Below are 12,549 nucleotides of genomic sequence, written 5' to 3'. Positions count from 1 at the left end.
GGTGGGGCTCTTTTTCCTTTCAGAAAGAGTCTGACACTTTCCGTAATAGCTGACACCATCTTCCATTGATTCTATGGTACACATATGTTTACTTTTTAACCCTCCTGAAATAAGAATGCAATATTTAATCAGCAGTCTCTTAAACCCTGTGCCCTGGTTTAGTTGGCAAGTTTTTCTTTAATTCTTCTTACTGGTACATAAAATAATGGTGCATCCTGAAGGAGAATTTATGTTTGGTTTTGACGTGCATTATGTTGCTTAATCCTCCTGAGAACCCTACGAGGCAAGTGTTATCACCCCCATTTCAACAGGTGAGAAGACTGAGGCCCAGAGCAGTTGAGTCAACTGCCTCCTGACAGCTAGTAAGTGGTTGTGGTGAATTGTATGTGGTAGCTTGGCAAGGCTGTGGCGCACAGTGGTTTAGTCAAACACTAGTCCAGATGTTGCCATGAAGGCATTTTGTAGATGTGATTAACATTTACGATCAGTAAGCCTTAAGTATAGGAGACTACTCTCTCTGTGTGTTGGGGGGATGTGTGTGTGGGGGGGCTCCTCATGCAGTCAGGTGAGGGCTCTAAGAGCAAAAACAGTTTCCCTGGAGAAGGAATTCTCCCCAAAGACTGTCACAGAAGTCCTGAGTTTCTGGCTTGCCCTACAGATTCTGGACTCCATTGAAACATCAACTCTTACCTGCATTTCCAGCCTGCTGGCCTGCCCTCCAAATTCCTGACCTGTCAGCCCCAACCGTGTGAGCCAATTCTTTACAATAAATCTCTCTGGCTATGTATATAATGGGTGCTGTTTCTGTGGAGAGAGAACCTTGACCAATAGTGGGTACCAAGATCTGGATGTTGAGCCTTACTCCTGGCATGGGTGTCCCCAGGGAGGCCCGGTGCCAACTCGGGGGGCAGCACCCAGCTCCACGGGGGCCAGTCTTGTGTTGCCCCCCCCCCACCGCAACCTCCCGGCGGGAGTGGAGACACCCCCGGGGCTGGCTGAGAGGACAAGGGCAGGAAGGGCACAGAGACCAAGAGCAGGTGATATGTTATGTTTATTGCAGGACGTCTTTTTCTGGGTGCTGGGCTGGCTGTGAGGCTCTACTGGGGGGCCCCTCACAAGCCCCAGTCCCAGAACAGACACATTAACTTGGAATCCAAACCAGTCTCACATAAATAGAAGGAGGTTGGCAAAGGAAAAAAAGAAAAGCAACAAACGAACATGTAGTTTTTCCACACTCGTGGGACAAAGTGGCAGCAGCGCCTTATCCCCGTCACCTCCTCTTCTGCTTCTATGCCGAAGCTTCCATTCACTCTGAAAATCACCTTCGGATCCAACTGAGCAGCACGCAGCCGCCTCCCTGCCAGTGTCCGAGCCAGTCTCCTGGACTGGCACATAAGCCAAAAAAACCAAGATGGGTTCTTTTTCAAACAAACAAACAAAAAATGCTTCTGTGGTTCTTTGCACCTCCCAGTTCTGATGGGTGAACAATGTGCCCCCCTGATCCCGAACCAAAAAAAAAAAAAAAAATACAATGAGCACAAGCCATGAGTCAGAATAAAAACATATTGCACATGGTTATAAGAGTCTTCCTGAGAGCCCAGTCGCTGCAGGGACCCAAATACTGGCTTTCGATCTAACCCACCGCTTGCCTGTCAGTGGTTGTGACATATACCCACGTACGTGCCCCACTCCCCAAATCCAGCCGGCATGAAGCCAATATTCCACAAGTTTAGCCTTCCCTGTGAGCTGAACTCAAAGCCAAGGCTGGGTTTAACTTCACGCACCGTAAGCCCATGGTGGAGGGAGGTGGGCGGTGTTAGTTGTAAACCTTTGTCTACCCTTCAACCACCTTTTCCTCTGGGTGGTTGCTGAAGTTCTACAGGTGAACACAGCATCCAAGATACGGAATCTTCCGGAACCAAGAGCCTGGAAAGTGGCTCTCCCCAACCATATGCTTTTGAAAAAGGAGCTCTGCTGTTACAAGCTGGGTTCGAACCGAGAGCCCTTGCGTGGGATGGCAATCAACCTTTTTTTCTCGTAAGGAATTTTCAAGTATCACAAAATCCCTGATACAGTATGTAAACAAGATATGTTACTGAACAGAAAGCTAGGTCACTTCGGGAAGCAGCAGCATGTGAAATATCTAAAAGGCCAAATAAGGTTTTAGGTTGGACAACAAAGGCAAGACAGCCACCCACCATGCCTCGGAAGGCGACACTCAGGCTTAAACACACGCAGGCTCCTCGGTACGGAGCCAGAGAAGGAGCACCCAAGCCGGCCTCTGCTGGGGGTCCTGAGAAGACATCAGGCAGTCCCTTCTTGTTCAGTGTAGCTGCCACTGGCAAGGAATAAAGAAGTCTTTGATGCTGGACGCCAGACGTGCTCGCGGACTGGTGGCCTGCATCCTGTGTCGTCTCCTGGCCTCTCACCAGGTCTTTCTCAATCCACCAGGTCCCTCCTCTGGAGGATGGTGGCTGAGCCGTCCCCCTGCACCCCAGCTGCACATGTGGAAGACGTTTTCCAGAGGAATTCTCTCGGGGGAGGGATGTCATTGACCGCTTTGCTCTGGGTCGGCTTTGTTTAAAAAGAATATGAACCCTCTGTGTTCAAAGCCAACGAGGCTCTGTGGGGACGGCCTCCCCACTGCCTCACTCGGCTGAGCCCCCCTCATCTGTGTCCTCTTCCCCTGCCCAGGTGGGTTTCCAAGGCCTCCCTCTGTGGCCCGGAGGTGCTCTATCTGTCGAAACAGCCTGTGGGGAACGCATGGCTTCCGCTGAAGTAGCTGCTTCCGTAGGTGGTGGCGAGGCAGTGTCTGGGCTCGGCTGTGATGGCCATCTGCATGCTGAGGGGTGCAGGGAGGGACAGGGGACACACATCCAGGGGCTGGAGGGTGGGGTACAGTGTGTGGAGGGATGAGCCAGAGCCCCCTGAGAGCAGGCTCCCAGAGCGGTGGGCCTGCAGCGAGTCTCGATAGGCCAAGCAGAGGTCCTGCACGGGGGTCTGGAACTGGGCCAGGCCCGGCGTCGCCGGCTGGCTGAGGGTGGGGTAGGCGGGCGGCTGGAACAGCACTTGGGTGGGGGCGGGGGTTGTGCCGGGCACCATTGCCAAGGTCTGGCTCTTGACCACGACAGCGTCTTTGAAGACGTTGTCATAAGCTCTGAAAGGAAAGGACCTGGGTGAGACTTGAGGTCAAAGGCCACAGCAGCAGACCCCTGAGTATGCCAAGTGGGATTTGAGATCTGTGTGCTGTGACCCCAGGGCTGCGCCCAGCCCATGCTGTCTGTAGTGCTGCCCCCCACCACCACGCTCTCTTCTGACTAAACTCAGACCGCAGACCTTAGCCTGGATCTGCTTCCTATGGAAACCCCTTCTGGCCCCTCGAGACTAGCCTCGCTGTCCCCCACGCTGCTACACTGCCCATCTCAGCAGTCAACCGCCCAGATGATAATTTCTGGGTTACCACCTGGCTCCTGGTGCCAAGTGCAAGCTCCAGGAGGGAGGGGCCCAACACTTGATGAGCACAACCTCTGCCTTTGAGGCACCCCCAACAGATCTCAAGCAAGCTGCCCCTGGGGCCTAAGTTTCACCTTCTGAAAAGGGAATCAACAGGTTTATTTCCATCTAAAAAAAAAAAAAGAAAGCTTCCCATAAAGCTTTTTGAAATAAATCCATTAATCCGGTAGAGACTTAGGTTAAGACAGGAGCACAGGGAGGCTGTGGATCTGAGAAGGTGGCCATCCCAGAGCCACCACCCTGGTGAAGAGGCAGGGCTGGTGGCTAAGCATCTGGGGTCACCTATCTGCGTTCACACCAGACCATATGCTCTGGCTTTGGGCACCTTCAACAAACAAAGATTTTAAAACAAGGTCCAGGGAGCAGGGTGGACAGTTCAGAGAAATGAGACAGAGGCAGCTAGCTACCAGCAAAGCTTCCCACATCAGGAGGCTGAGAGGCCGCTTTCCAGGGTCCGGCCTGTGGTGAGTAGGGCCAGCATCTAGCAGGTGCTGCCACCTGTTGGGTGGAAGAGGGACGGGGTGCAGCCAGCCTGGGGTTTGCCTCCTCCCTGCCATCACCACTGAATACTTCCTCCTTTAATATCAGTTTCATGGTGTTGGGTCTACGTTGCCCTTATGCATCTTCTCTGATACACTCAACATGTCCTCCCCAGTATTCCCAGGGACCCGTGCAAGGAGGCTGTGGCCTCTAATGTTAAGCCACTCTGGGCTTGGCTGGCTAAGAGGTCAGCTTTGTGGCCATATCTGAGAAAGCAGCTTATCATGAGTGTAATCACTCAGCATAATCATCCATAAGACGGACTGATACACCGGGCTCAGAGCAAACAGCCCAGACACTCAGAAGGGTGTGCACATAGCCTCTCTTTTCCCCGACCCCTTGACCTTAAAATTGCAAACCCAAAGCTACCCAAAATAGGAAGGGCCACCTCTGCAAACCTCAATTCTAGCAAGAGTCACCATGGCCCACTTTATGGGAGACACTACCTGGGGGAGCCACCACAACCCTCTGACTTTGAGAAACTGCCTGAGGTGGGTCTCAAGAGCAAGTGCCTCAATATTCTGGAAACACGGAAAGATTAGGGGTGGAACTTACACCAGCAGGATTTCGATGCATGTGCTGAGATGTTCCAGGGTGTAATTTGAGATCCTCTGTAGGTCTCTGGTCCAGTAGGGAGAAAGCTGAAGGCAAATCCTGGAGGCCCCAACGCAGGCTGCAGCAACCACAGAAGGCTGGAATTTGTAGAAAATATGATCTGAAAGAGAATCATAGAAGTCAGCATCAGAGAGCCTCGCTCTGGGGTCCCAGTGCCCCTCCTACCTTGTGCCTTCTGAGAAATGGCAGACAAATGATTCGGTTCAAGCCTGTTCATGGCTGCCATACACAGACAGGATGAAAAATTAGAAACAGCGTGAAGTTCCGCTCCTGAAGCTTAAACACCTTGGCTCTCAGTCTGGGATTTCTGGTGTCAGCCTAGAGGAATGATTTTCAAAATTTCGCCCAGAGCTTCCAGGGGGCTGCCAGGGGCTCATTGAATGGCTGCGAAGAGCACCACAAAACACGTGTCCTTTCTTTGGCTGTGAGGGGTGAGTGACACACCATTGCAGAAGCTTCTGTTTTGGGCGGGACTACAGGCTAACTTGCTAATAGTAACAAAGCCTGGCCTACAGTAGGCACTCAACAAAAATCTGCTGAATGACTGAGGGAATGGTCATAAGCATTTGATGCTCATTAATGAAAACTAGCACTTGACTTAGGTTTACTGAAGAACCACCCCCCCCAGCTTTACTGACATACGAATGGCAAATAAAAACTACACGTATTTGAGGTGTACACGTGATGTTTTGGTACATGTATACGGTGTGAAATGCATCTTAATGTCCTACTAAGATGTCTGGCACGGTGGGGAAGCCAGCACTACTTATGCGCAAAGGCAAACCTCAGATGCCCAGGATTTCCATAAATGACACTGGTGGTCAGTGCACCATCATTCTTATATTGCTTATCATTTCTGATGACTTCAACGTCTGCCAGTTAAAGGAGGGGTCAAGCAGAGTGGCATTATGGTTACGAGCACGGGCACAGAACCACGCTCCTCAGATTCAAATCTCAGCAATGACCTTGGGTGAGTTACCTCACCTCTTGAGCATCCGTTGAGGAAACAGATTTGTAAAATAAGAACAACAGAAGTGATTTTCACGTGGAGTCACTGTGAAATTCCAATGACATCTTATAACTCAAAGCACTAAAATAAGTGCCTGGTACACGGTAAATGCTCAATTAATGCTCGATATAACTGTTGATCTTGTTACTCAGGACCATTTTGGTTTGTGGTGGGTTATCGGGTGGTTGTATCAACAGTATTTCTGACCTGGTATTCTACCTAATACCTGGATTTTAAGACAATGGGAAGAGTGGGATTCAAACAAAGTCCCCAAACAGGGTAACTTTATTGCTAAACTTCATTACTGAAACATAACCCCTCCCCCACCCTATTTGTATGATGACAGCTCTTCCAGAGTGACCTACTTGCAAATCTATCCTATTAGATCCTTTGCAGCATTCCAGGTTACCGTAAGGAAAATTAGCAGGTGATCAGTAAGTTTGTGGGGAGCCAGCTGCCAGGATCTAAGCTGCTATTTGTCATTACATAGTATTGGTACCACGCTGGGAGAATCGCTGCCCCTTCTTTGTGTATCCCCTGCGAAGTGGGGGTGCTCTGGGTGGACAGGCCCCGGTCAGTAAGGATTCCGTGGGTGGACATGCGTCTGTGTGGGTGGGGAAGGGGTAACAGGTCCCGCTGTCGGGCCCCACCTTGCAGGGTGACCTCCAGGAAGTAGTGGGCATACTCCTTGAGGCACTCTTTGGTCTTGCGGGGGCAGGCGGTGGACCAGCTGTGGCAGTGGTGGTCCTTCTGGCTGACAGAGGCCAAGAGGTAGTAGTCCAGAAAATGGGCGGGCGTGGGCAGGCAGAGGTTCCAGCTGAAGGCCTCCAGGAGCAGCAGTTCTGTGTTGAGCAGCTCCTTCTTGGTGAGAGTGAAGTTCTGGCCGCTCAGGATCCTCATACTGTTTATCTGCTCCAGCTTGGGGACGTGGTCTTCCCTGTCCTCGAATTTACCTGCAGGAGAAGCAGAGGTTACTGGACGACCGGCCCTTGCCTTCACCCAGGAGGTAAAGGCCCATCTTAAAGTGCCTGGACAGTGCGGGCAGGGAGGAAAGCCAAAAAGGCCCCACTGCCAAGGGACTAACAGCACACACTCTGGGTCTGACACACCAGAGCGTGGACCCCCCAAGCCATCGCTTCCAGCTGCGTGATCGTGCACAGGTGTCTCACCCTTTCTGTGCCTCAGTTCCCTCCTCTGTAAAATGGAACCTCAGCCTCCTAAAGTTTGTCAGAGACAATGAGAACATGCACACCAAATGTTCAGGCCAGCGCATGGAACACAGGAGGCGCTCAACGGCACTTAGCCACAGCAGTGAGGGCCTGGGGAATAAGGGAGCCCTCTCTCCACCCCCGTCTGGCCCTTACTAGTTCAATCTCAGGACTGGTCAGGGGCCTGACAGCCAGAGTCAGAATGACCTTGCAAATTTGATCCTGCCCCACCCCCCCCGCAATGGCTCCCCACTGCCCTCAGCATTGGGTTTAAACCCCGGCAATAGGTTTTTAGCTTGGATTCCCTCAGAAATGGTTTGCTTGGGAGGTGAGCCTAGGAAAGACCGGTAAGTGGGAGACGTGGGAGAAGACAGGAAAGGGAGGAAAAGCAAAAAGAGAACATTATCTTGAAGTTATCCGTACCCCTATGTTCACTGCAGTATTAATCACAATAGCCACAACAGGGAAATATGAATGGATAAAGAAAATGTGGTTATTTATACACAATAGAATAATATTCAGCCGTACGAAGAAGGAAATCCTGCCATTTTCGACAACATGAGGGTATTATGCTAAGTGAAATAAACCAGGAAGAGAAAGACAAATACTGTATGATCTCACTTATATGTGGAATCTAAAAAAGCCAAACACATAGACACAAAGAACAGACTGGTGGTTACCAGAGGCAGGGGTGGGGGGAAACCTGTGAAGGTGGTCAAAAGGTAAAAACTTCCAGGGGCGCCTCGGTGGCTCAGTCAGGTAAGCGTCTGACTTCGGCTCAGGTCATTATCTCAGGGTCCTGGGATCGAGCCCTGCATCGGGCTCCCTGCTCAGCGGGGAGTCTGCTTCTCCCTCTCTTCTGCCTCCCCCCAGCCTGTGCTCTCAATGCACACGTTCTCTCAAATAAATAAAACCTTTTTAAAAAAAAATTCTCATCACCAGAAAAAAAAATTGTAACTATGTGAGGTGATGGATGTTAACTACACTTACTGTGGTGATCATTTCACAATATGTACATATATCAAATGATTTATATATACTTGAAACTAATACAATGATGTGCTCCCTTCGGAGGCACATATACTAAACTAATAAAACGTTGTATGTCAATTACATGTCAACGAAACTGGTTGTGTTGTATGTGTGAGTGACACTATGGACTTCCATCTTCCGCCCTTGGAGTGCCATGCTGGGACCGCCATGTAAGGAAGCAGGTCTAGCCTGTTGGTGGTGGAGAGGCCACAAGGAGGACAGAGGTACCCAGGTGACAGCCAGCACCAACTCTCAGACATGCGAATGAGACCATCTCAGACCTTCCAGCCCCGTCCCTCCAGCAGCTGGATGAATGAGCGCAGGTGAAACCAGCAGAGGAAAAGCCATGCGACCACATCACTGTTGTTTAGATCACCAAGTGTGGGCATGATTTGTGTGGTAGGAAGAGATAACTGCGATACATTCCTATCAATGGCGGTGGCGAAAAAGATGTGAAACTCCATCAACAGGCAAGTCACACGGCTCAGAAGGTAATGAAGGAACAATGAATAGATACTGGAAGGCCCTGGAAATAAACAGCATGAAATAGAGCCTCACGGAGCTAGATACAAACACAAATTAAACATGAGCCTCGATTATCCCACTCGAGGGTCAAGGGAACTGACGGGGTGTTTACACCACAATCCCTGGCAGTCAGCAATGGTGGAGAGCTCCAGGGGCAGCCTCCACGGTGGGAGGCTCTGCAGGTGCGGCGGTGGCCACGGGCCTCCCAGCCTTAACCCACCTGGCCCTGCGGAAACCACACACACCTGGCTGTGGCCACCGTCCCTGCAGTTCTCTGAAGGCCCCACGCCCCCCTCGCCCGCTAGCCTTCATCTACACACCCCTCTGCCTGGGGTACCCTTCCCCTCTTCACTCCGCCAAACTCTCCCCGTCCTTCACCCTCCAAGTCCCTGCCCCTTGGAAGCCTTCCGCGACCACAGTCCCCGTCCCGCCTGACCTGCACATCACACGGTGAGTCCTGAGGCCTGGCCTTGGCGTGGTTGCCTGTGGCCTCGGAGCCCAAGCTCACTGGGGGCAGAATGCTGCTGAGTGAATGTCAGAAGAGACAGGGTGGCCAGCCGAGCTCAGAAAGCATGCGTCTGTCTGTGCCGACTGAAAGAACGACAAAGCATCCACACACCTGTGCACAACTGCGAGCTCGTGACCCAGTTCCCATCAGACTTTCACCCTTCTTAGGAGACGGAAGGAAGTAACCACTTCAGGCTGCCTTACGGCGGATGCAATGCATTCCCCAGGCAGGCCTCCAAAAATGTCCCTGAGATCTTTTTTTTTTTTAATTTTATTTATTTGACAGAGAGAGAGACAGCGAGAGAGGGAACACAAGCAGGGAGAGTGGGTAAAGGGAGAAGCGAAGCCCCGATGCGGGGCTCGATCCCAGGACCCTGAGATCATGACCCGAGCCGAAGGCAGTTGCTTAACCAACTGAGCCACCCAGGTGCCCCTCCCTGAGATCTTCTCAGCGAGCCGTAAGGAACCCACTAAGCGGGCAAAGATGGTGTGACGTGAGGCTCTGGTCTTTGCCGGGCAGGAGTGAGCAGGTAGAAATGTACAGAAGAACGAGGAGAGTGGAGACTGCCACGCAGCTTACAGCAAGCCCAGACCCTCTCCTTCCAGAGCCCTCTCCGTCGGGACCGAAGCCTGGCGTGGCGCCATCTTCAGGGCACACACCTTCCCTTGTCTTGCGAGCAGGGGCAACTCAGGCAGGAACACCAAGGTCAATGCTGCCCAAGCGGGAAGAGCCTCTTGTATGGCTGGAAATCCTGGGGTGGGGCCTGGCTGACAAGGCCTTGCCAGCCCCCCACATCCTCCCTAAGCAGGGGACCACTCCTCCAGCTGGGCGTGCTCATCCCTTCACTCACCTTAATCACGTGTCCTCTGGCGCTCAGTTCAGAGGCCACTGGATGTCATCAAGGCACTTTTCACGCTCAAATCGCTTAGTATCAACTATTAATATTAATGGCTAGCACCTGACCTATAGGTCATTAATAGGTCGAAGCCTGTGAGGACAAGAACCACGTCTGACCCACCTGCAGCTGTGTCCCCAGCTTCCCACACTGCCTGGTACGGAGTAACTGCCCAATGAATATTTGTTGAAAGGATGAATGGTACTCTCTCGATAGCTGAATTTTAGGCCATTTGAATTGTTCTCTGATTATCTCCGATTACCTGCATTCCCTAATTTTTTCTCCAACGATCGTATCTTTGTGCAATTTAAAAAGAAAGAAAAAATATTTTTGCAAAACTGTGAAGTTTTCCCTGAACCTTGTGCTGAGCGAAGCCAACACCATTCACAGACACTCAGTGGATACAAGTGCTCTTTTTTTCCCCCAGAGCAGAGGGTGCCATAGCGAAGGTCACAGCCCTGGGGGTGGCGCTAAGACACTAGCACAGCAATCTGTTCTGACCGGCAGATGGGCTCAATGCGATTAGTTTTCTCCCTGCCCTCAGAGCTTTTCAAGCCTTTCAGACCTCTGTCTCTTCCCTAGTCACCGGGCCCGAGGGGATTACCCCCCAGTGGAAGGGGCCACGGGTTACTAAGGAATCTGAATTCACCTGCTCCCCAGGCTGGAGAAGCGTCTGTAGGCCAGGGCCAGGCAGGGTGGGGTCTGAATCCTCAAGGACTTTGCTCTGGACCTAACAGCTCTAAACGCCACAGGCCGCTTGTTTCCTGTTTAGGAAGATGCCCCCGTGGAGATGAAAGGGCCACGCAGGATGGAAAATGTTTCCAGAGTGCCCAGCACACAGAAAGGGACAGAGTCCTCCTGCTGGGCCGGGCACTGGATCCTCCCAGGCAGGTTCTGTTCAGATCCCCCGAGGCTCGGAGAACTTTGCTCCACATCTAGGAGCGACCTTATAGCCCCAGCTCTTGGTTGCTGGCCGGCAGACCCCAGCTCAGCAACTATTCCCCAGCACAATACAGTTCGCAGCCAGAAAAGATTTTATGAGTTTCCTGGTGTTGCACGTGCCTGGCAGACACTTCCTCCCCTCCTCCCATGGTTGTGAGCGGGCCAGCACTTTGTCCCTGGTGCTGCCACCACCAAGTGCCGCCACTCAGCTGCTTACTGCTTATCAACAAACTGCATTGACACCAGATGCCTGGAAGTCTTCAGGCGGGTCCCCCGGGATGTGGATGTGTGGGGGACAGAAGTCTGAGTCTTTCCAAGGCAGACCAGAGCCACAGACTCACTGTGGCTCCTTCAATGTATGTTTTATTTGGAAAACGTTCAAATCCGCAGAAAAGTTGAAATGATGTAAACAATGAACACAGATGACCCTTCGGCCAGATTCACCAACTGCTGACTTTGAGCCACATTTGGTGTGTGTGTGCGTGCGTGTGTATGCGTGTGTGTGCATGTGCGTGCGTGCGTGTGTGTATACATACTGGTTTTGCAGGACCATTTCTAATTAAGTTGCAGACGTGACATGCCACCCCTGGACAGCGTCCATCCCTGAAGTCATTTTCCTACATAATCATAATGCTATTACCAACCCTAAGAACAACAGCAATAATGCAATATTCTTTTCTTTCCTTTCCTTTTTTTTTTTTAAGTAGGCTCCACACCCAACGTGGAGCTTAAACACATGACCCTGAGATCAAGAGCCGCTCGCTCCACCCACTGAGCCAGCTAGGCGCCCCTGCATTTTCTAATATTCAATCCACATTTGACTTTCCCCCAGGAGTCCCCAAAATGTCTTTTATAGCTTGTTTTTTTGGATCCAGATTTGACAAGGCTCACACATGGTGTCTGTTATATCTCTTTAGTCCCATTCTTTGTTTTTCAAGACACTGACTCTGGATGAATCCATGCCCGTTTTCTTCTAAAATGTCCGATATTCTGGGGGTGCCCGCCTGGCTCAGTTGGTAGGGCATGCAATTCTTGATCTCGGGGTCAGGAGTTCAAGCTCTGCGTTAGGCCTAGAGCTTACTTAAAAAAAAAATATATATATATATATATATGCCCCATATTCTGGATTGTCTCCTCAGGATCAAACAGTTTGGGTAAGAAAACCACAGAAGCGATGTTTTGTCCTTCTTACCGGATCACATCAGGAGTTATATAACGTCAGTTTGTCCCGGCAAGAGCGATGCTATGTTTGATCGCTTGGTTAAGGTGGTGGTGACACCAGATCTCTCCATTTTAAAGGTACCATTTTCCTGTGAAATTAATAAGTAATCTGTGAGGTGACACCTTCAGACTCTGAATACCCTGTCTCCCAACAACCTTTAACTCAATGCTTTAGCATCCATGAATGAGTCTTTCCTGAATAAATAACTACATTGGGGTTGAAATGAATTTTTAATAATTCTATCATTCTGTCTACATTTTTCTTTCTGGATGTTCACATTGTCCCAAATTTGAGCAGGTGGAGCCATATCGACCTACTTGTAAGATTTAAGAAAAAAATCCTAAAATAACTGAAGCGCTTGCCCCAGGTCTGGAGCTCAGGGAGAGGCGCATGAGCCCTCAGTGCAGGGGGCAGGGGGTGGGACCTCCAAATAATGCCCTTGAGGACCCTCTGCACACCCTCTGCACACTCCTGCTCCTCCCGGGGGCTGGTGCACAGACAACCTGGAGGACCCCCGGCCATTCCCAGCAGGTCACACAT

General features: G+C 51.1%; 1 protein-coding gene across 2 annotated transcripts in view; it reads right to left on the bottom strand.

Annotated features, from left to right (window-relative positions):
• Positions 1–1,033: 1,033 nt before the first annotated feature.
• The window catches only part of CCNJL (cyclin J like), a 53,462-nt gene continuing 41,946 nt past the window's right edge, over positions 1,034–12,549 (bottom strand). The window contains exons 4-7 of one of the 2 annotated variants that reach the window (XR_003609842.2): positions 6,328–6,630; positions 4,609–4,768; positions 2,199–3,157; positions 1,034–1,497 (exon numbers count right to left, since the gene is read on the bottom strand). Coding sequence is in view for 1 of the 2 variants with exons in the window: in XM_028106477.2 (XP_027962278.1) it covers positions 2,734–3,157; positions 4,609–4,768; positions 6,328–6,630 (887 nt within the window). In the remaining variant the exon portion in view is untranslated. Of the gene's footprint in view, positions 3,158–4,608; positions 4,769–6,327; positions 6,631–12,549 lie in introns of both variants that reach the window. The other variant, XM_028106477.2, reaches the window with a different exon arrangement.

This window comes from Eumetopias jubatus, unplaced genomic scaffold, assembly GCF_037043125.1.
Source record: "Eumetopias jubatus isolate StellerSeaLion01/CBP00866 unplaced genomic scaffold, mEumJub1_p1.0 scaffold_5, whole genome shotgun sequence".
NCBI classification, from domain to species: domain Eukaryota; kingdom Metazoa; phylum Chordata; class Mammalia; order Carnivora; family Otariidae; genus Eumetopias; species Eumetopias jubatus.
The sequence above is the reverse complement of the archived record's forward strand: the minus strand, read 5'-3'. Positions and strand labels throughout refer to the sequence as shown.